This window comes from Anomaloglossus baeobatrachus, unplaced genomic scaffold (genome assembly GCF_048569485.1).
Source record: "Anomaloglossus baeobatrachus isolate aAnoBae1 unplaced genomic scaffold, aAnoBae1.hap1 Scaffold_3344, whole genome shotgun sequence".
Classification (NCBI taxonomy): domain Eukaryota; kingdom Metazoa; phylum Chordata; class Amphibia; order Anura; family Aromobatidae; genus Anomaloglossus; species Anomaloglossus baeobatrachus.
Window position 1 is genome coordinate 7,774 of NW_027442722.1, and position 26,212 is coordinate 33,985.

At 54.0% G+C, this 26,212-nt stretch overlaps 1 protein-coding gene across 1 annotated transcript in view; it reads right to left on the reverse strand.

Moving 5' to 3' along the window:
* Window positions 1-552: 552 nt before the first annotated feature.
* FBXO42 (F-box protein 42) overlaps window positions 553-26,212 on the reverse strand; it is a 67,198-nt gene continuing 41,538 nt past the window's right edge. The window contains exons 8-9 of the mRNA XM_075332465.1: window positions 3,057-3,173; window positions 553-2,869 (exon numbers count right to left, since the gene is read on the reverse strand). Coding sequence (XP_075188580.1) covers window positions 1,787-2,869; window positions 3,057-3,173 — 1,200 coding nt within the window. The 3' untranslated portion in view covers window positions 553-1,786. The remainder of the gene's footprint in view (window positions 2,870-3,056; window positions 3,174-26,212) is intronic.

Sequence of the window (26,212 nt, forward strand, 5' to 3'; positions counted from 1 at the left end):
CCTCTCTGGCTCTCCACTACTCCTCCATCCCCCCACCCTCCTCTCTTTCGTTCCCCCTCTCTTCCCCCCCCTTGCCTCCGTCTCCCCACCCTCCAGACCTCTCTGGCTCTCCACTGCTCCTCCGTCCCCCCCTTTTTCATCCCCCCTCTCTCCTCTGCCACTTCGTCCCCCCTGCCTCCAGACCTCTCTGGCTCTCCACTACTCCTCCATCCCCCCACCCTCCTCTCTTTCGTTCCCCCTCTCTTCCCCCCCTTGCCTCCGTCTCCCCACCCTCCAGACCTCTCTGGCTCTCCACTGCTCCTCCGTCCCCCCCTTTTTCGTCCCCCCCCTCTTTCATCCCCCCTCTCTCCTCTGTCACCCCACCCTCCAGACTCCACTGTCCTTACTCTGAGCACTAAAGGCTGTTATTGAAATACAATTTATCAGATGAGGGTCCGGAGGTCCGCGTCCCCCCCTGCTGACTTGTATACGGGGGTCTTACCTCCTCCAGGTTGTCAGGATGGCCGGCGCTTGAGCTGCACTTGACAGTAAAAGAACGGCAGCGAGGGCAGGTGAGAATTAGGGAACTTTATTGCGATCCAACCCCCTCAACCAGGGGCAGAGCGATGCCCGTGTGCAGTGCCGGTACCTGCGTGGTGCGACTGCTCGGGGGAGGGGAGGACCATGCAGCTTTTATAAAAGAACAAAGCAATAATTTAATGATGGCTGGAAGCGTCTCCTCCGGTGATTGGGGCCACGGTGGGCGCGGCGTGTCACCATCCAGGGGCGCCTGCCCTCCTCTCTGCACATGGAGGCTGCAACACGGCCGGCTCGGCGGCATCTGCGGCTCCCGACACCTTCCATTCAGCCAAGAATTAGAACACAACAGCGGGGGGGGGGGGAGGTGACGCCTCGTATTTGGGGTGTTTTCTGGAACAAGGGTCCAGCTCAGATAATGGCGGCTCGGAGCCTCCGCAGTGAATCCAGGGTACATGTTTTTTCATACACATATAACTGATCTGCATATACCCCGGCACCGCGCCCGATTAATAATCCACAGGAGACTCCAACGTGCCTGGAGGGTAAGGGATGACAGTGTGTCGGACCTATAAGATCAGCGCCGGGGCCTCTACGGTCAGCGGCCGGACCTATAGGATCAGCGCCGGGGCCTCTACGGTCAGCGGCCGGACCTATAAGATCAGCGCCGGGGCCTCTACGGTCTGCGGCGGGGCCTTTAAGATCAGCGCCGGGGCCTCTACGGTCTGCGGCGGGGCCTAAAATATCAGCGGCGGGGCCTCTACGATCATCGGCCGGACCTCTACGGTCAGCGGCCGGGCCTCTATACGGGCAGCGGCGGGGCCTCTATGGGCGGCGGCCGGACCTCTACGGGCAGCGGCGGGGCTTGGAGGTGACACGGACGGAGTTTTCATCTTTTCACAGCGGGAAGAAACGAACAATTTAAACTTTTGGATATAATATTTTTAAGTTTGAAACTATTTTTCCCTCTATATCGGCGGGGGGGTGGGGTGGTCAGGGCGGGGAGACTGCGGGGAGGGGGGGGCTATAGGTGCCTTCCGGAATAGCATAGATCTAGAGGCGCCCGTCCCCGTGTGTCAGGACCCCCACCATAGACTGTGGCTGGGCACGTGTTGCAGACCACTGCAGAGAGGAGCGGGGGTCACAAGGAGGGGCCGGGGGGCGACGCTCATGGCATACACTGGCTTTTATCAAGGACCATATTACAAGGGAACAAGTAGTGTAAAAAGGGGTCCGGGAGGAGGGGGGTCTCCAGTCTCTGCCGTCCACATTATCTCTTGGCTCTTACGAAATACAAGGCGTTGGTCTTGGGGTAATATTTCACGTTCTGTTTTTTGTCCATGAGACCACCAAAAATAATGAGCTCCCCTCGCCCCTGCACCACCGTGTGCAGACTGGTCTCGGGGGGTCCCACCACCGAGGTATTGCTGAAAACCTTCCACCGTACCCGGCCCCGGTCGCGGGTTCCCTGAATGTCCAAGGCGTACATCTGCATGGGTTTGCAGTTCATGCTCTGATATAAGGGCTTCCCCACATTCAGCGACTGGGGCGGGTGATGACCTAGACGACGGGCGATGGTGGGCAGGGAATGGCCGTCACCCTGGCCGGGGCGCGGAGAGGCCGCGTCACAGCCGCTGCTGGGAGACCCCGGAGAGGTGAGGGGCGGAGGGCTGACAGGGTTGGCGGTCCCTTGTGAGGAGGAGGAGGAGTAGGAGGAACAGGAAGAAGAAGAGGAGGAGGAGGGTGAGGATGTGACGAGGGCTCGCACGGCTTCCAGGCCCCGGCGGAGGGCTCCAGGTGACACGGCTCCAGAGAGCGTGCAGGTGCCGTGCGGGGGCGAGTGCACCCCATTTGTCTGTTCAGGGGGGTTTCTACTTGTTGGGTCAAGCTCTAAATCCCCCCGTTTCCAGGAGCAATCGTCTGCGCCCCGACATAAATCCTTCTGCTCCGGCAGCGAGCCCCGGCGAGGAGGAGCGGGGGCCGCCCTGTGTTCACAGCTGTCCGCAGCAGAGGGAGACGTCACCTGCACGGGGCTGTCCATGGCTGCCGCTGGCGATATGCTGCCACCATTGAGGACCGGAGACAGGCCATCGCCCCGGGCGGGGGACAGGCTGCCTTCCCGGGAACCCCCTCCAGTCTGCCTGGGGGGCCGCGGCCTGAGAGTCCCCCAGCGGCCATTTACACAAGGAGCTTCATCCGGCGCTCGGACCGGGGAGTGCGACCGGTATTCTCTGGTCTCCGGAGCCAGCGCCGGCGGAGTCGCACTGATCGGTGAAGGGCGGGAGTTCAAGCTGGGACTGAGGGGGGCACGGCCGCTGGGCGCCTGACTGAAGACCACCACACACTGTCCGACCTGCGGGGGATGGAGAAAACACGGTCACTATTCTGTGCCCAACAAAGGAAAGCACAAAACCGCGGCCAAAACGTCCTACAGCCGTGGGATCGCCACACACTGCACCCGCAGGAGCGCCACACACTGCACCCTCCCCCGCAGGACTGCCAAACACTGCCCCCACGGGAGTGCCACACACTGCACTTACCCTGCAGGCTGGATGGCACCACAGCTCGGGGGCGCCATGCTCCTCGTTTTCCACTTTCAGCTGCTGCCACGTCCAGGGACTTGTGTTCATGTGCAGGAGCCACGCATCCTTAAAGAGCTGGAAGGGGAAACAGGGGAGACGGAGATATATACCGTATACATACAGAGGGGAGAGAGATATATACCATATACATACAGGCCGGGGTAGATTGAGAGGAGAGGGTGATAACATATACACACATGGGCGGGGGGGGGGGGGGGGGAGTTTAGAAGGAGATATATACTGTATACACACAGGCCAAGGGAGTGGCGATGGAGATATACACTCCCTGAGAGAAGTCCTGTCGCTTATCCATGTTATGTAAATAAAAGCTTATAACCTGACTTTAAATTCATCCATTGGTTTCGTAAATTACTCTTTTGAAAGCTGAAACCCTCCCAACTTTGGTTTAGGTTATGAAAATAAAGTTGCTGCAAAGCTGAAATATTGATCATTTAATGAACACAGAAAGGTCAGATTTTGGCAAGATAAAAGTTTTCTCTCCTTGTCATATAATGCACCAAATCCTAGTTTACATCCTCACCTGTGCTCACTAATGATCGGTTAATTAGTGGGTGTGTATAAGAAGAAACCCAGCACCCCAGACCTTCACGTGAACTGCAACTTGTCCTCTGACAACATGCGAAAAATCCACCCTGCGACCAAAGCCTTGATTATCAAGAGGCTGAAGACCAGATCCACTGCAGAGGTGGCTGCACCTTTAATGTGTCTCAGCGTCAAGTACAAAGAATTAAAAAAAAGATTTGAAGAGACTGGAGATATTTTTGACAAGCCCAGGTCCGGCAGACACCGCAAGACAACTGCTCAGGAGGAACCAAAGCCAGCCCCTCTTCCACTGCAGCAGAGCTCCAACAGGCCTGGTCACCTCAAGTCCCTGTGTCACCTAGAACAGTTTGGAGGATTCGGTCTGGAAATGGCCTCCATGGTGGAATCAGTGCCCAGAAGCCAGCACTAAACAAAAGGCAATTAAAAACCGTGTGGCATTTGCCAAGTCCCACAGCCTGCTAAACAGATGGACGCTGGAAGAGTGGTAGAAGGTGGATTTCTCTGATGAATCTTTAGTTGAATTACACCACAGCCACCGCAAATACTGCAGGAGACCTACTGGATCCCGTATGGATCCAGAAAACAGGTAAGTTTGGTGGTGGAAAGATCATGGTCTGAGGTTACATTCAGTATGGGGGGGTGTGAAACATTTGCAAGGTAGAAGGCAATATCAATAGCCTAAAATATCAAGAAGTATTAGCTACCTGTTACATTCCCAATCAAAAAAGGGGTCACATTCTGCAGCAGGACGGTCTCCATCTTATACATCATCTCTACAACAAAGGTCCTCCTGGCAAAGAAGATCAAGGTGCTCAAGGACCGGCCAGCCCAGTCACCAGACAGGAACATCATTGAGCATGTTTGGGGTAGGATGAAAGAGGAAGCTTGGAAGACAAAACCAAAGAGTCTAGATGAGCTCTGGGAGGCAGGTAAGATGCATTCTCTGCTATTCCTGATGACTTCATCAATACATTGTATGAATCATTATTGAGCCGCATGGATGCATCCTTCAAGCTCATGGAAGTCACACAAAATATTACATATGGCTCTAATAGCAGCACAACTTCATTCACCAATGTTATGCCACATATCTTTGTATTAGAAGTTAATTATTTGTGTGAATTTCACATTACTTTCTGTGGGCGACAAAACTTTTGTCTTGCCAAAATCTGACCTTTCTGTGTTCATTGAATGATGAATATTTCAGCTTTGCAGCAACTTTATTTTCATCACCTAAACCAAAATCCTGGGATATGAAGAGGAATTATGATTTCCAGTCATAATCGCTCTCATCACTCCATGGCAGTGCCCCTCCCTTCTACCTCTCAGATGTCCAACATCTGGGAAGGTGTCACATCCCAGCGACACATCCCATGGCCATCTCCTGTGATATGGAGATTAGATGACCTGGGAACAGTGGAGACAGGATGACTCCCTGCCGTGACCCTGTAACAGGAGTTTGTATCTCATTATAAGGCTATGGAAGTATCCAGACAGAACGACTCCAGTAAAATATGGTTCATATCTCGCAAGCCATATTTCCAATAAATATGGCAACCATAAAAATGGTGTCTCCGCATGCGGACGATGCTAGCACACCTTTTTTATGGGAGTGGGACCTTGGGAAGTACCCCAGGCGTGATATCGGCCGGTGGGGAACTAGTAGACAAGTCATGAGTCCCCTCGTTCTGTAGCTAAATTCATAACGGTCACAATGAGAGCATTTGCATCCGCCTACGACGCTCCCAGGCAAAGTTATGGCCAATATCCCCTTTCTGGATAATTCTGACTCAATGCAGGGGGAGTGGCAGTGCTTCCCTGTGAGGTCACTAAGGTAGGGCGGGACCTGGATTTGCCCAGGTTGATAACCCTACTTCGGCCATTTTCCAGTGTTCTTTTGCTCGGGGGTCTGGTCAGGGAAGACCTGTGAGAGAGATCCTGGAAACCTGGTCCACGGCGCCCCCCTGTGGCCAGACGCACAAGGTAACTGCTGGAACTGTGTATGCCTGTTTTTAATCCATATCTTGCTTGTAACTGTACTCTGACCTATGTATATTCTGTAGATCCCCTATTGTATATATTGTAGTTTCTAGTGTGGCTTCGGCTGATTAAATTATATAATTAATCTTGGGCTGTTCTGTTATCTCGATCTTGAACCCCACGTCTGTGTGTTCGGCTAATAGTTACCGTGAAGCGGTTGGTGGCAGCGAGTTGTGCCAAGGATCATTGTGGGGCGGCCAGTGAGAGGCGAGGAGGTTCTTATATATTCCGTCCGCGGAGGTCGGGGGAATATATACCTTGCTCTCACCGGGGACCCTTCAATAATCGGCACAGGAGAATAGCGGCCTCATTGCTTATTTTCGGGCAATTCCATAATTGGCCTGACTATAAGAGGGGCGCTAGAAAGCGCGTCACGTGCTCTGTCTGTCGGTCGGGAGGTATAAAGGAGGGTTGACCCCCCACTTGTTACCCCCCGATTGTGAAGTACTGGTAGCCAGCACGGGGGATTTCTGAGTGACCACCCCCGGTGGTTCGTGACATATTGGTGGCAGCGGTGGGATCGAGATAATAGTGTGTGTGAGTGTGAGACCCATACTCCCAGACACTAAAGACTGCCTGCGGCAGCTGTGGCTGCTGGGGTCTTCAGACCAGACCAACACTAGAGTGTCAGAGTGCAGACACTGTGCGGTGTGTGGAGGCATCAGGTGGCAGTTCTGTGTCAGTGACCAAAGTCTGCAACAATGGCTGAGAACACCAGGAGCAAAGCTAAAGAACTGGCCGATGCTAAGGCAGGAGCCGAAGAGAGGGAGGACGGTGCTGTGGACAGCAATGAGGTTGACCACGAGTCCTCCAGGAGCCCAACGTCAGAGAACCGCTCTGCAGAGGACATCGCACAACCTGGCAATTATGGACACGATGAGGAGGAGCTCACCCAAGGGTCCTCAACGAGCCAGATGCCAGCCCTCCGCTCTGCAATGGACAGTGAATCACCAGGCTCCGCAGCGTGCCGCAGATCACCCCTTGCCAATCCCTCCGGCCTGAGAGGTGCAGAGGCCCTCCTTCAAGCTGCCCTGGCCAGGCTTATGGCTGGAGACCAGGATACCTACGAGGTACTCATGGCCGAGCGTGAGCGACAGGCAGCGTGTGAGGCTGAGGCTGCGGAGCGGCAGGCAGCGCGTGAAGAGCGACAGCAACAGGCAAAGCATGACCACCAGCTGCAGCTAGCTCAGCTCCAGCCCTCATCATCCACCCATGACCTTCGAGACACCAAACTTCCAAAGGTCCGTGTTGAGGACTTTCCCGTGCTGAAGAAGGATGGAGACTTGGACTCTTTCCTGACTGCTTTTGAACGGACTTGCCTGCAGCACCATCTGGACAAGGACCAGTGGGCCAAATACCTGACCCCCCGTTTAAGAGGTAAGGCCCTGGATATCCTTGGGGACTTGCCTACTGAGGCAGATCAGGGCTACGACACCATCAAGCGGGCCCTGATCCAACAGTACAACCTCACTCCGGAGTCCTACCGCAAGAAGTTCCGGACCCTGCAGAAGGGACCAAAGGACTCGTGGGCTGACCACCGGCGGGCCCTTGCCCGAGCTGCCGACCACTGGACCCAAGGCCTGCAGCTTACCACCGGACCGGAGATCCTGGACTTGTTCATCACGGAGCAACTCTTGTGGAACTGCCCTGAGGATCTCCGCCAGTTCATCCGAGACCAGAAGCCAAAGGGGTCCACGGCTACAGCTGCCCTGGCCGATGACTACACCAACAATCGGGCTCCTGAGGCCAGGAGAGCGGCCACCAGCAGCACCTGGAGAGGGGATAAGATGAATGCTGCGACTGCCCCACCTGCCCCTAGACTGCAGGGGGTGTCCCCCTCAACTCCCCTCTCCAGGCCCGTGGCAGAACCAAGACGGTGCCACCAGTGCAATCAACCTGGACACTTCAAGGCCATGTGCCCTCAGCGTCCCAAGGCCCCGTCCCCGTCCCAAGGGCCGCCCAAGGTGTATTGTGTGGCTGGGGGTGGTGGTAGGTCCCTGAACAGCTTCCAACCTGTCACCGTCGGCCGGTCTACGACCATAGGACTGCGAGACAGCGCCTCGGAGGTGACTCTGGTGCGGCCTGAGATGGTGTCCCCCCAAGACTTGGTACCTGGAAAAACCCTCGCTGTCTCCGGGATTGGAGGCATTGACCCGGCGCTGCCCATCGCCAGCGTTTATATGGACTGGGGTGCAGGACGAGGGGTGAGGGAGGTGGGGGTAACTGATCGGATCCCTGCAAACGTGCTACTTGGGACAGATTTGGGGCAGATAACCTCCCAGTTTGGGGCCCCCCCAAGGGCTGAACCTTCAGCCAGTACTGACATGCCTCCTGACAATGTTAATGTGTTATCTATGAATGATGTAAGGGAGGAGGGAGTGAACTCTGATATTTCTGCTTGCATAGACACCATAGACACACACACAGCTGCAGCTGTGACAGGGGAGGGGGTCAGAGAAAGGTGTGACCATGCCTCTACAAGTAATCAGCCAGTGAGCTGGGATCTGTTGCCCTCTGCAGGGATAAGCAGAGAGCAGGGTGCTGCAGGGGGAGAACCAGTGTGTGGGGTGGGGGCTACCACAGCAAATGTGGGGTCCCCAGAGATTTCACAGCGGGGTTCTATTGCTGCAGGGGGGGAACAGGCAGGTGAGATTGGGGCTGGCCCAGGAGCGGAAGTGCTCCCAGGTAAGATCTCGGTGCATGGTTCCCCCACAACCGGGGTGTCAGGAAGCCAGGTAGGTCTGCCTGAACCGGCGACTTGGTCAGGAACGGAGGAGGAGCAGGTACGACCCACGGTCGCAGCGGCTGTGGCCGCTGTCACCCGCAGTGGGAGTGCTGGAAGCCAAGGGGCCTCCCGGAGGTCCCTTCTGACCAAGTGGCAGCCGAGTCAGGTGGAGGTCAGGACACAGGTCCCGGGGTACTGACCGAAGATGTGACAGTCTCGTCGATTCTGGCCACATCTAGTCAGGGGTTTCAGGCAGCGTTAGAAGCTGACGACAGCCTGAAAGCTCTTAAGGAGCAGGCGGCACAGCCTCACTCGGACTCGGACCCGGAGCCAGTGGTCTGGGACCAAGGACGGCTGTACCGGGTCACGGTCCAGCAGGGTTCACCAGAGGCGTGGTCCAGGGACCGACAGTTGGTGGTACCCTATCCGTTCCGGATGGAGTTGTTGTGGATCGCACATGAGATTCCGATGGCCGGACACCTAGGGATCGCTAAGACCAAGGCCAGGTTAAACCAGCATTTCTACTGGCCAAAAATGGGGGCCGATGTGGCTGCCTACTGCCGTTCGTGTGACACCTGTCAGAGAGTGGGGAAGGCGGGGCCACACCCCAAAGCCCCACTGGTATCTCTGCCCATCATCGATGAGCCTTTCAGGAGGGTGGCTGTGGATCTGGTCGGCCCGCTGGCCATCCCCAGCAGCTCCGGGAAACGCTTCATACTGAAGGTAGTGGACTATGCCACCCGGTACCCAGAAGCAGTGGCCTTGTCGTCCATTCGGGCTGACAAGGTGGCCACCGCATTGCTGGAGATTTTCTCCCGAGTGGGTTTTCCCCAGGAAATGCTCACTGACCGGGGGACCCAATTCATGTCCCAGCTGATGGAGGCCCTCTGTAAGCAAGTCCAGGTGCGACATCTGGTGGCCAGCCCGTACCATCCACAGACTAATGGCCTGTGCGAGCGGTTCAATGGCACCTTAAAGCAGATGCTTAAGATGTTGGTCGACTCCCACGGGCGTGACTGGGAGCGGTATCTCCCACACCTGTTATTTGCTTACCGGGAGGTTCCACAGGCCTCAACAGGATTCTCACCGTTTGAGCTCCTGTACGGTCAATGTGTACGGGGCCCCCTGGCTCTGGTGAAAGAGGCTTGGGAAGGGGATTTGGCCACCCCTGGAGTGTCGGTTATCGAGTATGTCATGCGCTTCCGGGACAAAATGCAGGCCTTGACGCAACTGGTACACGACAATATGGCTCAAGCCCAGGCCGATCAGAAGCGTTGGTACGACCAGAACGCTTGTGAGAGGACCTACCAAGTGGGTCAAAAGGTGTGGGTACTGGTCCCCGTACCACAGGACAAGCTTCAGGCAGCCTGGAAGGCCCATACCTCGTGTACCAGCAGCTCAACCCCGTAACGTACCTGGTCACCCTGGACCCTGCCCGTGGAAGGCGGAAGTCCTTCTATGTGAACATGATGAAGGCACATCATGAGCGGGAGGCGTGTGCGCTCCCCGTGTGCAACCTGCCCGAGGAGGGAGAAGCGGAAACCCTCTTGGATATGCTAGCCCAGGTTAGGGCAGGTGGATCCATTGAGGATGTGGAGGTTGGCCACCAGCTCTTGGAGGACCAACGGTCCCAGCTGTGGGCCACTCTACACCCCTTCCGGGGGTTGTTTACCAACCAGCCCGGAAGGACCAAGTTGGCTGTCCATCACGTGGACACTGGGGATCATCCCCCGATCCGGCGCTCAGCATATCGGGTCTCCCTGGAGGTGCAGCAACACATGCGCCAGGAGATTGACGAGATGCTGAAGCTCGGGGTGATCCAGGCATCCAACAGCGCTTGGGCCTCGCCTGTAGTCCTCGTCTCTAAGAAGGACCGAACCAATCGGTTCTGCATGGACTACAGGGGGCTCCATGCTGTCACGGTCGCCGATGCGTACCCAATGCCACGCATCGATGACCTGCTCGATCAGTTGGCTGGGGCTCAGTACCTGACCATCATGGATCTGAGCCGGGGATATTGGCAGATCCCCCTGACTCGCAAGGCCAGGGAACGCTCTGCCTTTATTACCCCATTTGGACTGTACGAGTCCACGGTGATGCCATTCGGGATGAGGAATGCCCCTGCCACTTTCCAGCGGATGGTCAACACCCTGCTCAAGGGACTTGAAGGGTACGCGGCCGCGTACCTGGATGACATTGCAGTCTTCAGTCCCACCTGGGAGGACCACCTAGAGCATCTAGCACAGGTGCTCAGGCGGATCCACCAGGCAGGTTTGACCATCAAGCCGGGCAAGTGTCAGCTGGCCATGAGCGAGGTCCAGTACCTCGGTCACCGGGTAGGCGGGAGAACTCTGAAGCCCGAGCCTGAGAAAGTGGAGGCCATCGCATCCTGGCCCACCCCCAGGACCAAGAAGCAGGTGATGTCCTTCTTGGGGACCGCCGGGTACTATAGGAGGTTTGTTCCACGCTATAGTAGCCTGGCAAAGTCCTTGACGGACCTCACCAAGAAGAAGCTGCCCTCTGCAGTCGATTGGACAATGGACTGCGAGACAGCCTTCCGGGCCCTAAAGGACACCCTGTCCAGCCCGCCCGTGCTACAGGCAGCCGACTTCACGCGGCCGTTTGTAGTACAGACCGACGCCAGTGACTTCGGCCTCGGTGCGGTGCTCAGCCAGGTGGACTCTGCGAGTCAAGAGCACCCCGTCTTGTACCTGAGCAGGAAGCGGTTACCAAGGGAAGTGGCCTACTCCACAATGGAGAAGGAATGCCTGGCCATAGTATGGGCCCTGCAGCGTCTGCAACCCTATCTATACGGGCGCCACTTCATCGTGGAGACGGACCACAATCCCCTCAGCTGGTTGCACACCGTCTCTGGGACGAATGGGCGGTTGTTGCGATGGAGTCTTGCGCTCCAGCAATACAACTTCACCATTCGCCACAAAAGGGGCCGTGACCACGGTAACGCAGGCGGGCTGTCCTGACAAGGAGAGGTCGCGGACGGGCGCACGGGGGAACACCGGAGTGTGCTGCCCCCTAGCGCCCTCAAAAGGGGGGAGGTGTGAGGAAAATCCTGGGATATGAAGAGGAATTATGATTTCCAGTCATAATCGCTCTCATCACTCCCTGGCAGTGCCCCTCCCTTCTTGGTCTCAGATGTCCAACATCTGGGAAGGTGTCACATCCCAGCAACACATCCCATGGCCATCTCCTGTGATATGGAGATTAGATGACATGGGAACAGTGGAGACAGGATGACCCCCTGCCGTCACCCTGTAACAAGAGGTTGTATCTCATTATAAGGCTATGGAAGTATCCAGACAGAACGACTCCAGTAAAATATGGTTAATATCTCGCAAGCCATATTTCCGATAAATATGGCAACCATAAAAATGGTGTTTCCGCATGCGGAGGATGCTGGCACACCTTTTTTATGGGAGTGGGACCTTGGGAAGTACCCCAGGCGTGATATCAGCCAATGGGGAACTAGTAGACAAGTCATGAGTCCTCTCGTTCTGTAGCTAAATTCATAGCTGTCACAATGAGAGCGTTGACGTCCGCCTACGACGCTCCCAGGCAAAGTTATGGCCCATATTCCCTGTTGTGGATATTGTCCATAACTCCAGCCAGGGGTGGAGCAGTGCTTCCCTGTGAGGTCACTAAGGTAGGAGGGAACCTGGATTTGCCCAGGTTGATAACCCTACTTCGGCCATTTTCCAGTGTTCTTTTGCTCGGGGGGTCTGGTCAGGGAAGACCTGTGGGAAAGATCCTGGAAACCTGGTCCACGGCGCCCCCCTGTGGCCAGACGCACAAGGTAACTGATTGAATTGTATACCTGTTTGTAATCCATATCTTGCTTGTAACTGTACTCTGGCCTATGTATATTCTGTAGATCTCCTATTGTATATATTGTAGTTTCTAGTGTGGCTTCGGCCGATTAAATTATATAATTAATCTTGGGCTGTTCTGTTATCTCGATCTTGAACCCCACGTCTGTGTGTTCGGCTAATAGTTACCGTGAATCGGTTGGTGGCAGCGAGTTGTGCCAAGGATCATTGTGGGGCGGCCAGTGAGAGGCGAGGAGGTTCTTAAATATTCCGTCCGCGGAGGTCGGGGGAATATATACCCTACTCTCACCGGGGACCCTTCAATCATCGGCACAGGAGAATAGCGGCCTCCTTGCTTATTTTCGGGCAATTCCATAATTGGCCTGACTATAAGAGGGGCGCTAGAGAGCGCGTCACGTGCTCTGTCTGTCGGTCAGGAGGTATAAAGGAGGGGTGACTCCTGCTGGTTACCCCCCCGATCGTGACATTGGTGGCCAGCACGGGGGAGTTCTGAGTGACCCCCCCGTGGTTCGTGACAGATGCCGTCCTTCAAGCTCATGGAAGTCACACAAAATATTAAATATGGCTCTAATCGCACCACAACTTCATTCACCAATGTTATGCAGCATATCTTTGTATTAGAAGGTAATTATTTGTGTGAATTTCACATTATTTTCTGTGGGCGATAAAACTTTTGTCTTGCCAAAATCTGACCTTTTCGTGTTCATTAAATGATGAATATTTCAGCTTTGCAGCAACTTTATTTTCATAACCAAATTTGGGAGGGTTTCAGCTTTCAAAGAAGGGAATTTTGTTACCTACCGTAAATTCCTTTTCTTCTAGCTCCTATTGGGAGACCCAGACGATTGGGTGTATAGCTACTGCCTCCGGAGGCCACACAAAGCATTACACTAAAAAGTGTAAGGCCCCTCCCCTTCTGGCTATACACCCCCAGTGGGATCACTGGCTCACCAGTTTTAGTGCAAAAGCAAGAAGGAGGAAAGCCAATAACTTGGTTAAACAAATTCACTCCGAGTAACATCGGAGAACTGAAAAACCGTTCAACATGAACAACATGTGTACCCGAAAAAACCCAAAAATCCCGAAGGACAACAGGGCGGGTGCTGGGTCTCCCAATAGGAGCTAGAAGAAAAGGAATTTACGGTAGGTAACAAAATTCCCTTCTTCTTCGGCGCTCCATTGGGAGACCCAGACGATTGGGACGTCCAAAAGCTGTCCCTGGGTGGGTAAAGAAATACCTTATGTTAGAGCTGCGAAGACAGCCCTCCCCTACGGGGAGGCAACTGCCGCCTGCAGGACTCTTCTACCTAGGCTGGCGTCCGCCGAAGCATAGGTATGCACCTGATAATGTTTGGTGAAAGTGTGCAGACTCGACCAGGTAGCTGCCTGGCACACCTGTTGAGCCGTAGCCTGGTGTCGCAATGCCCAGGACGCACCCACGGCTCTGGTAGAATGGGCCTTCAGCCCTGATGGAACCGGAAGCCCAGCAGAACGGTAGGCTTCAAGAATTGGTTCTTTGATCCATCGAGCCAGGGTGGCTTTGGAAGCCTGCGACCCTTTGCGCTTACCAGCGACAAGGACAAAGAGTGCATCGGAGCGGCGCAGGGGCGCCGTGCGGGAAATGTAGATTCTGAGTGCTCTCACCAGATCTAACAAATGTAAATTCTTCTCATACCGATGAACTGCATGAGGACAAAAAGAAGGCAAAGAGATATCCTGATTAAGATGAAAAGAGGATACCACCTTCGGGAGAAACTCCTGAATGGGGCGCAGCACTACCTTGTCCTGGTGGAAGACCAGGAAAGGAGCCTTGGATGACAGCGCTGCTAGCTCAGACACTCTCCGAAGAGATGTGATCGCTACCAGAAAAGCCACTTTCTGTGATAGTCTAGAAAGTGAAACCTCCCTCAGAGGCTCGAAGGGCGGCTTCTGGAGGGCAACTAGTACCCTGTTCAGATCCCATGGATCTAACGGCCGCTTGTACGGGGGTACAATATGACAAACCCCCTGCAGGAACGTGCGCACCTTAGGAAGTCGTGCTAGACGCTTTTGAAAAAAGACGGATAGCGCCGAGACTTGCCCTTTAAGGGAGCCGAGCGACAAACCTTTTTCTAACCCAGATTGCAGGAAAGAAAGAAAGGTAGGCAATGCAAATGGCCAGGGAGACACTCCCTGAGCAGAGCACCAGGATAAGAATATCCTCCACGTTCTGTGTAGATCTTAGCGGACGTGGGCTTCCTAGCCTGTCTCATGGTGGCAACGACCCCTTGGGATAATCCTGAAGACCCTAGGATCCAGGACTCAATGGCCACACAGTCAGGTTCAGGGCCGCAGAATTCCGATGGAAAAACGGCCCTTGGGACAGTAAGTCTGGTCGGTCTGGTAGTGCCGACGGTTGGCCGACCGTGAGATGCCACAGATCCGGATACCACGCCCTCCTTGGCCAGTCTGGGGCGACGAGTATGACGCGGCTGCAGTCGGATCTGATCTTGCGTAGCACTCTGGGCAAGAGTGCCAGAGGTGGAAACACATAAGGGAGCCGGAACTGCGACCAATCTTGCACTAAGGCGTCTGCCGCCAGAGCTCTGTGATCGCGAGACCGTGCTATGAAGGTTGGGACCTTGTTGTTGTGCCTGGACGCCATTAGGTCGACGTCCGGCCTTCCCCAGCGGCTACAGATTTCCTGAAACACGTCCGGGTGAAGGGACCATTCCCCTGCGTCCATGCCCTGGCGGCTGAGGAAGTCTGCTTCCCAGTTTTCTACGCCGGGGATGTGAACTGCGGATACGGTGGAGGCCGTGGCTTCCACCCACATCAGAATCCGCCGGACTTCCTGGAAGGCTTGCCGACTGCGTGTCCCTCCTTGGTGATTGATGTATGCCACCGCTGTGGAGTTGTCCGACTGAATTCGGATCTGCTTTCCTTCCAGCCACTGCTGGAAGGCTAGTAGGGCAAGATACACTGCTCTGATTTCCAGAACATGGATCTGAAGGGTGGACTCCTACTGAGTCCACGTACCCTGAGCCCTGTGGTGGAGAAAAACTGCTCCCCACCCTGACAGACTCGCGTCTGTCGTGACTACCGCCCAAGACGGTGGTAGGAAGGATCTTCCCTGTGATAATGAGGTGGGAAGAAACCACCATTGCAGAGAGTCCTTCTGTGAAAAGGATACTTTCCTGTTCAGGGTGTTGACTTCCCGTCCCATTGGCGGAGAATGTCCCAAAAAGAGGACGCAGATGAAACTGCGCAAACGGAACCGCCTCCATTGCCGCCACCATCTTCCCGAGGAAGTGCATGAGGCGTCTTAAGGAGTGCGACTGACCTTGACGGAGAGTCTGCACCCCAGTCTGTAGTGACCGCTGCTTGTCCAGCGGAAGCTTCACTAGCGCTGAGAGGGTATGAAACTCCATGCCAAGATACGTTAGTGATTGGGTCGGTGACAGGTTTGACTTTGAGAAGTCGATGATCCACCCGAACGTCTGGAGAGTCTCCAGCGCAACATTCAGGCTGAGTTGGCATGCCTCTTGAGAGGGTGCCTTGACAAGTAGATCGTCCAAGTAAGGGATCACAGAGTGTCCCTGTGAGTGCAAGACTGCTACCACTGCCGCCATGACCTTGGTGAACACCCGTGGGGCTGTCGCCAGACCGAATGGCAGAGCTACGAACTGAAGATGGTCGTCTCCCATCACGAAACGTAGAAAACATTGGTGCTCTGTAGCAATCGGCACGTGGAGATAAGCATCTTTGATGTCTATTGATGCTAGGAAATATCCTTGAGACATTGAGGCAATGACGGAGCGGAGGGTTTCATCTGGAACCGCCTGGCCTCCACGTGCTTGTTGAGCAGTTTTAGGTCCAGAACGGAACGGAAAGAGCCATCCTTTTTTGGCACCACAACCAGATTGGAGGAAAACCGTGTCTTGTTCCTGAAGAGGAACAGGGATTACCACCCCTTCTGCCTGCAGAAGAGCATCGGCTCGGTGGGGAGGTGGGGACGTTCTGAAGAATCGAGTCGGAGGACGAGAACAGAACTCTGTCCTGTGCACGTGGGCACAATGTCCCTCACCCACCGGTCTGTGACCTGTGGCAGCTAAATGTCGCCAAAGGCGAGCGAGTCTGCCATCAACCGCGGATGCGGAGAGATGAGAGAGCTGAGAGTCATGAGGAGACCGCCTTGGTAGCGGTTCCTCCGGCTGCCTTCCTTGGGCGTGATTGAGCCCCCGGAAACTGAGCCCCTCTGAGGCTTTTCAGCTCTTTTGGACGAGGACAATTGGGACCTGCCCGAGCTTGGGAAGGACCGAAACCTCGACTGTCCTTCCAGGACAGCATTAATAGGGTAAGTCGCAATGCAGACATTGCGAGGTTACGGACGCCCCTGCGGCACAAATGTACATATGCTCAAGACCAGCTGTGCAAGAACAGCTGAAAAGCTTAGGGTGCCCATACGGCTGTAAATGCCGGAGCAACCGACACGCCGATAGCCTCATAGACAGATTTCAACCAGAGTCCATCTGTCTGGCATCTTTAAGTGAAGTCCCATCTCCACTGCAACTATAGCTCTAGCCGCAAGCCTGGAGATTGGAGAATCCACCTTTGGACCCTGGGTCCCGCGCTTGACCACGTCAGGGGGAAAAGGATAACGTGTATCCTTAATACGTTTGGAGAAAACGCTTATCTGGTAAGCGTGGTGTTCCTGGACTGCTTCTCTGAAGTCAGCGTGGCCAGAAAAATACTCAATATACGTTTGAGCTACTGAAATGGGACTTCTCCTGCTGTGAAGCTGACTCCTCCGCTGGGGGAGCTGAGGGAGAAAGATCCAACATTCCATTGATGGACGCTATAGGATCATTCCTTATGGCGTCACCATCCGGTGTATCCGGATTGAGAGCGGTGTCAGGATCAAAGTCCTGATGAGCTACGTCTGCCTCATCCTACAGAGAGCCTCCTGGGACCCCCCCCCGGAGCACCGATTTTATTCCCAATGAGGGTGGCCAGGGAGCAATGATCCAGATTGCCCATGGCCTGTCCGGACTGCAAGTCTCTATCCCATTGCAACTCCCTCCCTGTCCTTGGACAGGGTTGACAGGTGGTTCCTTTGGCCACGTCTAGTAGAGACCCCGGCTGACCAAGTGCTCCAGGGGAGCATTGCACCCAATGGGGAGCAGTGCCGTGGAGCAGTATCACATGCAGCAAAAGCAGCATCGAAAGCCTGTGTTGCTTATATGCTGCTGCCGACTAGCCATCTAGGACATAGAGCCAAGAATGGCGACCGTACAATGCAATGTATAGCATACAAGCATAAAGTACAATGAACACTGCAGCACATGCAATACAAGCAGCATAGAAAGCCTGTGCCTTGGCACCCCTGCTTTTCTGCTGCTGTAGACTAGCCATCTAGGGGAATATAGCCCAGAATATCGACCATACAGTGCAATGTATAGCATACAAGCATAAGTACAAATGAACACTGCAACCCCTGCAATACAAGCAGCATAGAAAAAACCTGTGCCTCAGCACCCTTGCTTTTCTGCTGCTGTAGTCTAGTCATTCTAGGCGAAAATAGCCCAGACTAGCGACCGTACAGTGCAGTGTATAGCATACAAGCATAAATACACATGAACACTTCAGTACATGCAATACAAGCAGCATGGAAAGCCTGTGCCTTAGCACCCCTGCTTTCCTGCTGCTGATGTGTCGCCATCTAAGAGGGCTTATAGCCAGAAATAGCGACCTATGCAGTGTAAGCATAAAAATACAAATGGACAACTGCGGTATTTAGTGGGGTCAGCACTTCAGGTGCCGCTTACCGCCCGCCTATAAGCGGGTGTGTGGTCGCCCTAGTCCTGTGCCTGGTTGCCCAGAGTCCGATCTCTCAGCTCGGACTGCAGGAATGGCTGCCGGCGTCCTTCTCCAGCTCGTGTGAGTAGGGGCGGGCCGTGGGCGTGCCCCCAAGTCAGAGCGGGAAACCGGCGTCCCACAGTGTCCAGTGAGAGGGCTGGAGCATGTAAATAAGGCTCCAGCCCTCGGCGCTGCTGATTGTACAGCGTCTCTCCCCTACCCTGATTGACAGGGTGGGGGCGGGAACGAAGCGGAGCTAGGCCGCAAAAGCCGGGGACTGGATTTATAAGCGCCGCCGCCGTAAAAGCGCGGTCGGCGCTAAGTCCCCGGCGCACTACAAGTCCCAGCCGCGCTGCCGCTCCCGGAGCGTCCGGCGCGGTAGTTCCCCATACATAAAGTCACTCAGCTAGGCTGCAGTGACTGTAACCCTTTACTGTCCCCGGCGCACTAGCACACCCAGCAAGTCTGGAGTGTGCTGTGCCTGTGTGTACGGGGACACAGAGTACCTGAATGGTGCAGGGCCATGTCCCTGAACGGTACCCAGCTCCGTATCCAGCAGGTTCAATGGGTCTGTGGATGGAGCCCGGCCTCAGGGCTTTGGGGCCGGTAAGATCCCACTTCCTCAGAGCCCCTCAGGGGGATGTGGAAGGAAAACAGCATGTGGGCTCCAGCCGCCGTACCAGCAATAGGTACCTCAACCTTACAAACCACAAGCGGGGTGAGAAGGGAGCATGCTGGGGGCCCTATATGGGCCCTCTTTTCTTCCATCCGATATAGTCAGCAGCTACTGCTGACTAAACAGTGGAGCTATGCGTGGATGTCTGACCTCCTTCGCACAAAGCAGAAAACTGGTGAGCCAGTGATCCCACTGGGGGTGTATAGCCAGAAGGGGAGGGGCCTTACACTTTTTAGTGTAATGCTTTGTGTGGCCTCCGGAGGCAGTAGCTATACACCCAATCGTCTGGGTCTCCCAATGGAGCGCCGAAGAAAGAGTAATTTATAAAACCAATGGATGAATTTAAAGTCAGGTTATAAGCTTTTATTTACATAACATGAATAAGCGACAGAACTTCTGTCAGGGACTGTATACTGTATACACACAGAAGGGACAGAGATATGTACCATATACATACAGGCCGGGGTAGATTGCGAGGAGAGGGTGATAACGTATACACACATGTGCTGGGGGAGGGGAGATGGCGATATATACCGTATACAGACATAGGGCAGGTGGTATAAGTGACATGAGGGGACTTATTATTGAACACGTCACCAATTCTCTAAGTAATTATATTTATAAAGTTGCTATTAACATGAATTTCTGACCAGATGTAAGTAAGGCCGGTTTCACTCTTGCGTTGTGAGGAGAGAGAGCGCGAGAGAGAGCGAGCGCGAGAGTGAGCGAGCGCGAGAGTGAGCGAGCGAGCGCGAGAGTGAGCGAGCGCGAGAGTGAGCGAGCGAGCGCGAGAGTGAGCGAGCGAGCGCGAGAGTGAGCGAGCGAGCGCGAGAGTGAGCGAGCGAAAGCGAGAGTGAGCGAGCGAAAGCGAGAGAGAGCGAGCGCGAGAGAGAGCGAGCGCGAGAGAGAGCGAGCGCGAGAGAGAGCGAGCGCGAGAGAGAGCGAGCGCGAGAGAGAGCGAGCGCGAGAGAGAGCGAGCGCGAGAGAGAGCGAGCGCGAGAGAGAGCGAGCGCGAGAGAGAGCGAGCGCGAGAGAGAGCGTGAGAGCGAGAGAGAGCGTGAGAGCGAACCACAAAACCCCTGAGTGACCGCAGTGAGCCGCGCGATCAGCAGTGCCGTCACTCAGGTGACCCGCTGCTGCAGTCCTCTACCCGAGAGCTGTGTCCACGGGTCACCTGAATGAGGGCACAGCTGATCGCACGGCTCACTTCAGTTGCTGCGTGTAGCTGATAGAGAGCGGTCGTGTTCTATGGCAGCTCCTGTCAGCTTCACGTAGCACAGCTGAAAGAGTCGCGGGACCTTGTGTGGATTACGCCGGACCTGGAGGCGTATTTGGGGGTTTAATAAAGTGGTGAAAGAGGGTGTTTTTTTGTCTTTCATTCCAAATAAAGGATTTTTTCGGGTGTTTATGTTTATTTACTTTCACTTACAGGTTAATCATGGAAGGTATCTCGGGGAGACGCCTGTCATGATTAACCTAGGACTTAGTGGCAGCTATAAGCTGCCATTTAACTCCTTATTACCCCGACTGCCACCGCACCAGGGCAATTTGGGATGAGCCGGGTACAGTCCCGGGACTGTCGCATCTAATGGATGCGGCAATTCCGGGCGGCTGCTGGCTGATATTGTTAGGCTGGGGGGCTTCCCATCCTGAGAATACCAGATTTCAGCTGTGTGGCTTTATCTTGGCTAGTGTCAAAATTGGGGGGGGACCGCACACCATTTTTTTCTTTAATTTATTTATTTTACTGCACGATATAGACCCGCACACCAAAGGCTGTAAGACAGCTGACACTCAACGTGGCGGCGGGTCTGACTGCAACCAATCATAGGTGCCGGTGGGCAGGGGAAGCAAGGAATACGAGATGGAATAATGAGCGGCCGGCATTTTCAAAACAGGGAAAGCCGCCGGAGCAGTGTGAACGCCGTGCAGCGCAGTGATCGGTGAGTGTAAGAGAGAGAGGAGGTATCTAGTCCCCTGCATTGCTCAGGTGGATTTTGGCCCATTCTTCTGCACACATTCCTCACATCCTGTATGGAGACACTGGTCGCCTGCATTGCTCAGGTGGATTTTGGTCCATTCTTCCGCACACATTCCTCACATCCTGTATGGAGACACTAGTCACCTGCATTGCTCAGGTGGTTTTTGGTCCATTCTTCCGCACACACTCCTCACATCCTGTATGGAGACACTAGTCGCCTGCATTGCTCAGGTGGATTTTGGCCCATTCTTCTGCACACACTCCTCACATCCTGTATGGAGACACTAGTCACCTGCATTGCTCAGGTGGATTTTGGCCATTCTTCCGCACACACTCCTCACATCCTGTATGGAGACACTAGTCGCCTGCATTGCTCAGGTGGATTTTGGCCCATTCTTCTGCACACACTCCTCACATCCTGTATGGAGACACTAGTCACCTGCATTGCTCAGGTGGATGTTGGCCCATTCTTCCGCACACACTCTTCACATCCTGTATGGAGACACTAGTCACCTGCATTGCTCAGGTGGATTTTGGTCCATTCTTCCGCACACACTCCTCACATCCTGTATGGAGACACTAGTCGCCTGCATTGCTCAGGTGGATTTTGGCCCATTCTTCTGCACACACTCCTCACATCCTGTATGGAGACACTAGTCACCTGCATTGCTCAGGTGGATTTTGGCCATTCTTCCGCACACACTCCTCACATCCTGTATGGAGACACTAGTCGCCTGCATTGCTCAGGTGGATTTTGGTCCATTCTTCCGCACACACTCCTCACATCCTGTATGGAGACACTAGTCGCCTGCATTGCTCAGGTGGATTTTGTCCCATTCTTCTGCACACACACTCCTCACATCCTGTATGGAGACACTAGTCCCTGCATTGCTCAGGTGGATTTTGGCCATTCTTCCGCACACACTCCTCACATCCTGTATGGAGACACTAGTCTCCTGCATTGCTCAGGTGGATTTTGGCCCATTCTTCTGCACACACACTCCTCACATCCTGTATGGAGACACTAGTCACCTGCATTGCTCAGGTGGATTTTGGCCCATTCTTCTGCACACACTCCTCACATCCTGTATGGAGACACTAGTCGCCTGCATTGCTCAGCTGGATTTTGGCCATTCTTCTGCACACACTCCTCACATCCTGTATGGAGACACTAGTCACCTGCATTGCTCAGGTGGATTTTGGCCCATTCTTCTGCACACACTCCTCACATCCTGTATGGAGACACTAGTCACCTGCATTGCTCAGGTGGATTTTGGCCCATTCTTCTGCACACACTCCTCACATCCTGTATGGAGACACTAGTCACCTGCATTGCTCAGGTGGATTTTGGCCCATTCTTCTGCACACACTCCTCACATCCTGTATGGAGACACTAGTCACCTGCATTGCTCAGGTGGATTTTGGCCATTCTTCTGCACACACTCCTCACATCCTGTATGGAGACACTAGTCACCTGCATTGCTCAGGTGGATTTTGGCCCATTCTTCTGCACACACTCCTCACATCCTGTATGGAGACACTAGTCCCTGCATTGCTCAGGTGGATTTTGGCTCATTCTTCCGCACACACTCCTCACATCCTGTATGGAGACACTAGTCGCCTGCATTGCTCAGGTGGATTTTGGTCCATTCTTCCGCACACACTCCTCACATCCTGTATGGAGACACTAGTCACCTGCATTGCTCAGGTGGATTTTGGTCCATTCTTCCGCACACACACTCCTCACATCCTGTATGGAGACACTAGTCCCTGCATTGCTCAGGTGGATTTTGGCCCATTCTTCCGCACACACTCCTCACATCCTGTATGGAGACACTAGTCGCCTGCATTGCTCAGGTGGATTTTGGTCCATTCTTCCGCACACACTCCTCACATCCTGTATGGAGACACTGGTCGCCTGCATTGCTCAGGTGGATTTTGGCCATTCTTCCGCACACACTCCTCACATCCTGTATGGAGACACTAGTCGCCTTCATTGCTCAGGTGGATTTTGGCCCATTCTTCCGCACACACTCCTCACATCCTGTATGGAGACACTAGTCACCTGCATTGCTCAGGTGGATTTTGGCCCATTGTTCCGCACACACTCCTCACATCCTGTATGGAGACACTGGTCGCCTGCATTGCTCAGGTGGATTTTGGCCCATTCTTCCCCCGCACACACACCTCACATCCTGTATGGAGACACTAGTTGTCTGCATTGCTCAGGTGGATTTTGGCCCATTCTTCCCCCGCACACACACCTCACATCCTGTATGGAGACACTAGTTGTCTGCATTGCTCAGTTGGATTTGGCCCATTCCTCCGCACACACCCCTCACATCCTGTATGGAGACACTAGTCCCCTGCATTGCTCAGGTGGATTTTGGCCCATTCTTCCACACACACTCCTCACATCCTGTATGGAGACACTAGTCGCCTGCATTACTCAGGTGGATTTTGGCCCATTCTTCCGCACACACTCCTCACATCCTGTATGGAGACACTAGTTGTCTGCATTGCTCAGTTGGATTTGGCCCATTCCTCCGCACACACCCCTCACATCCTGTATGGAGACACTAGTCACCTGCATTGCTCAGGTGGATTTTGGTCCATTCTTGCGCACACACTCCTCACATCCTGTATGGAGACACTAGTCCCCTGCATTGCTCAGGTGGATTTTGGCCCATTCTTCCACACACACTCCTCACATCCTGTATGGAGACACTAGTCGCCTGCATTACTCAGGTGGATTTTGGCCCATTCTTCCGCACACACTCCTCACATCCTGTATGGAGACACTAGTCACCTGCATTGCTCAGGTGGATTTTGGCCCATTCTTCCACACACACTCCTCACATCCTGTATGGAGACACTAGTCACCTGCATTGCTCAGGTGGATTTTGTTCCTTTCTTCCGCACACACTCCTCACATCCTGTATGGAGACACTAGTCACCTGCATTGCTCAGGTGGATTTTGGCCCATTCTTCCGCACACACTCCTCACATCCTGTATGGAGACACTAGTCGCCTGCATTGCTCAGGTGGATTTTGGCCCATTCTTCCGCACACATTCCTCACATCCTGTATGGAGACACTGGTCGCCTGCATTGCTCAGGTGGATTTTGGCCCATTCTTCTGCACACACTCCTCACATCCTGTATGGAGACACTAGTCGCCTGCATTGCTCAGGTGGATTTTGGCCCATTCTTCCGCACACATTCCTCACATCCTGTATGGAGACACTAGTCGCCTGCATTGCTCAGGTGGATTTTGGCCCATTCTTCTGCACACACTCCTCACATCCTGTATGGAGACACTAGTCCCTGCATTGCTCAGGTGGATTTTGGCCATTCTTCCGCACACACTCCTCACATCCTGTATGGAGACACTAGTCGCCTGCATTGCTCAGGTGGATTTTGGCCCATTCTATGCACACACACTCCTCACATCCTGTATGGAGACACTAGTCGCCTGCATTGCTCAGGTGGATTTTGGCCCATTCTTCTGCACACACTCCTCACATCCTGTATGGAGACACTAGTCGCCTGCATTGCTCAGGTGGATTTTGGCCCATTCTTCTGCACACACTCCTCACATCCTGTATGGAGACACTAGTCACCTGAATTGCTCAGGTGGATTTTGGCCCATTCTTCTGCACACACTCCTCACATCCTGTATGGAGACACTAGTCACCTGCATTGCTCAGGTGTATTTTGGCCCATTCTTCCGCACACACTCCTCACATCCTGTATGGAGACACTAGTCACCTGCATTGCTCAGGTGGATTTTGGTCCATTCTTCCGCACACACTCCTCACATCCTGTATGGAGACACTAATCCCTGCATTGCTCAGGTGGATTTTGGCCATTCTTCCGCACACACTCCTCACATCCTGTATGGAGACACTAGTCACCTGCATTGCTCAGGTGGATTTTGGCCCATTCTTCTGCACACACTCCTCACATCCTGTATGGAGACACTAGTCGCCTGCATTGCTCAGGTGCATTTTGGCCATTCTTCCGCACACACTCCTCACATCCTGTATGGAGACACTAGTCACCTGCATTGCTCAGGTGGATTTTGGCCCATTCTTCTGCACACACTCCTCACATCCTGTATGGAGACACTAGTCACCTGCATTGCTCAGGTGGATTTTGGCCCATTCTTCCACACACACTCCTCACATCCTGTATGGAGACACTAGTCACCTGCATTGCTCAGGTGGATTTTGTTCCTTTCTTCCGCACACACTCCTCACATCCTGTATGGAGACACTAGTCACCTGCATTGCTCAGGTGGATTTTGGCCCATTCTTCCGCACACACTCCTCACATCCTGTATGGAGACACTAGTCGCCTGCATTGCTCAGGTGGATTTTGGCCCATTCTTCCGCACACATTCCTCACATCCTGTATGGAGACACTAGTCGCCTGCATTGCTCAGGTGGATTTTGGCCCATTCTTCTGCACACACTCCTCACATCCTGTATGGAGACACTAGTCGCCTGCATTGCTCAGGTGGATTTTGGCCCATTCTTCCCCACACACTCCTCACATCCTGTATGGAGACACTAGTCCCTGCATTGCTCAGGTGGATTTTGGCCATTCTTCCGCACACACTCCTCACATCCTGTATGGAGACACTAGTCGCCTGCATTGCTCAGGTGGATTTTGGCCCATTCTATGCACACACACTCCTCACATCCTGTATGGAGACACTAGTCGCCTGCATTGCTCAGGTGGATTTTGGCCCATTCTTCTGCACACACTCCTCACATCCTGTATGGAGACACTAGTCGCCTGCATTGCTCAGGTGGATTTTGGCCCATTCTTCTGCACACACTCCTCACATCCTGTATGGAGACACTAGTCACCTGAATTGCTCAGGTGGATTTTGGCCCATTCTTCTGCACACACTCCTCACATCCTGTATGGAGACACTAGTCACTTGCATTGCTCAGGTGGATTTTGGCCATTCTTCCGCACACACTCCTCACATCCTGTATGGAGACACTAGTCACCTGCATTGCTCAGGTGGATTTTGGCCCATTCTTCTGCACACACTCCTCACATCCTGTATGGAGACACTAGTCGCCTGCATTGCTCAGGTGCATTTTGGCCATTCTTCCGCACACACTCCTCACATCCTGTATGGAGACACTAGTCACCTGCATTGCTCAGGTGGATTTTGGCCCATTCTTCTGCACACACTCCTCACATCCTGTATGGAGACACTAGTCACCTGCATTGCTCAGGTGGATTTTGGCCCATTCTTCTGCACACACACCTCACATCCTGTATGGAGACACTAGTCGCCTGCATTGCTCAGGTGGATTTTGGCCCATTCTTCAGCACACACTCCTCACATCCTGTATGGAGACACTAGTCGCCTGCATTGCTCAGGGGGATTTTGGTCATTCTTCCGCACACACTCCTAACATCC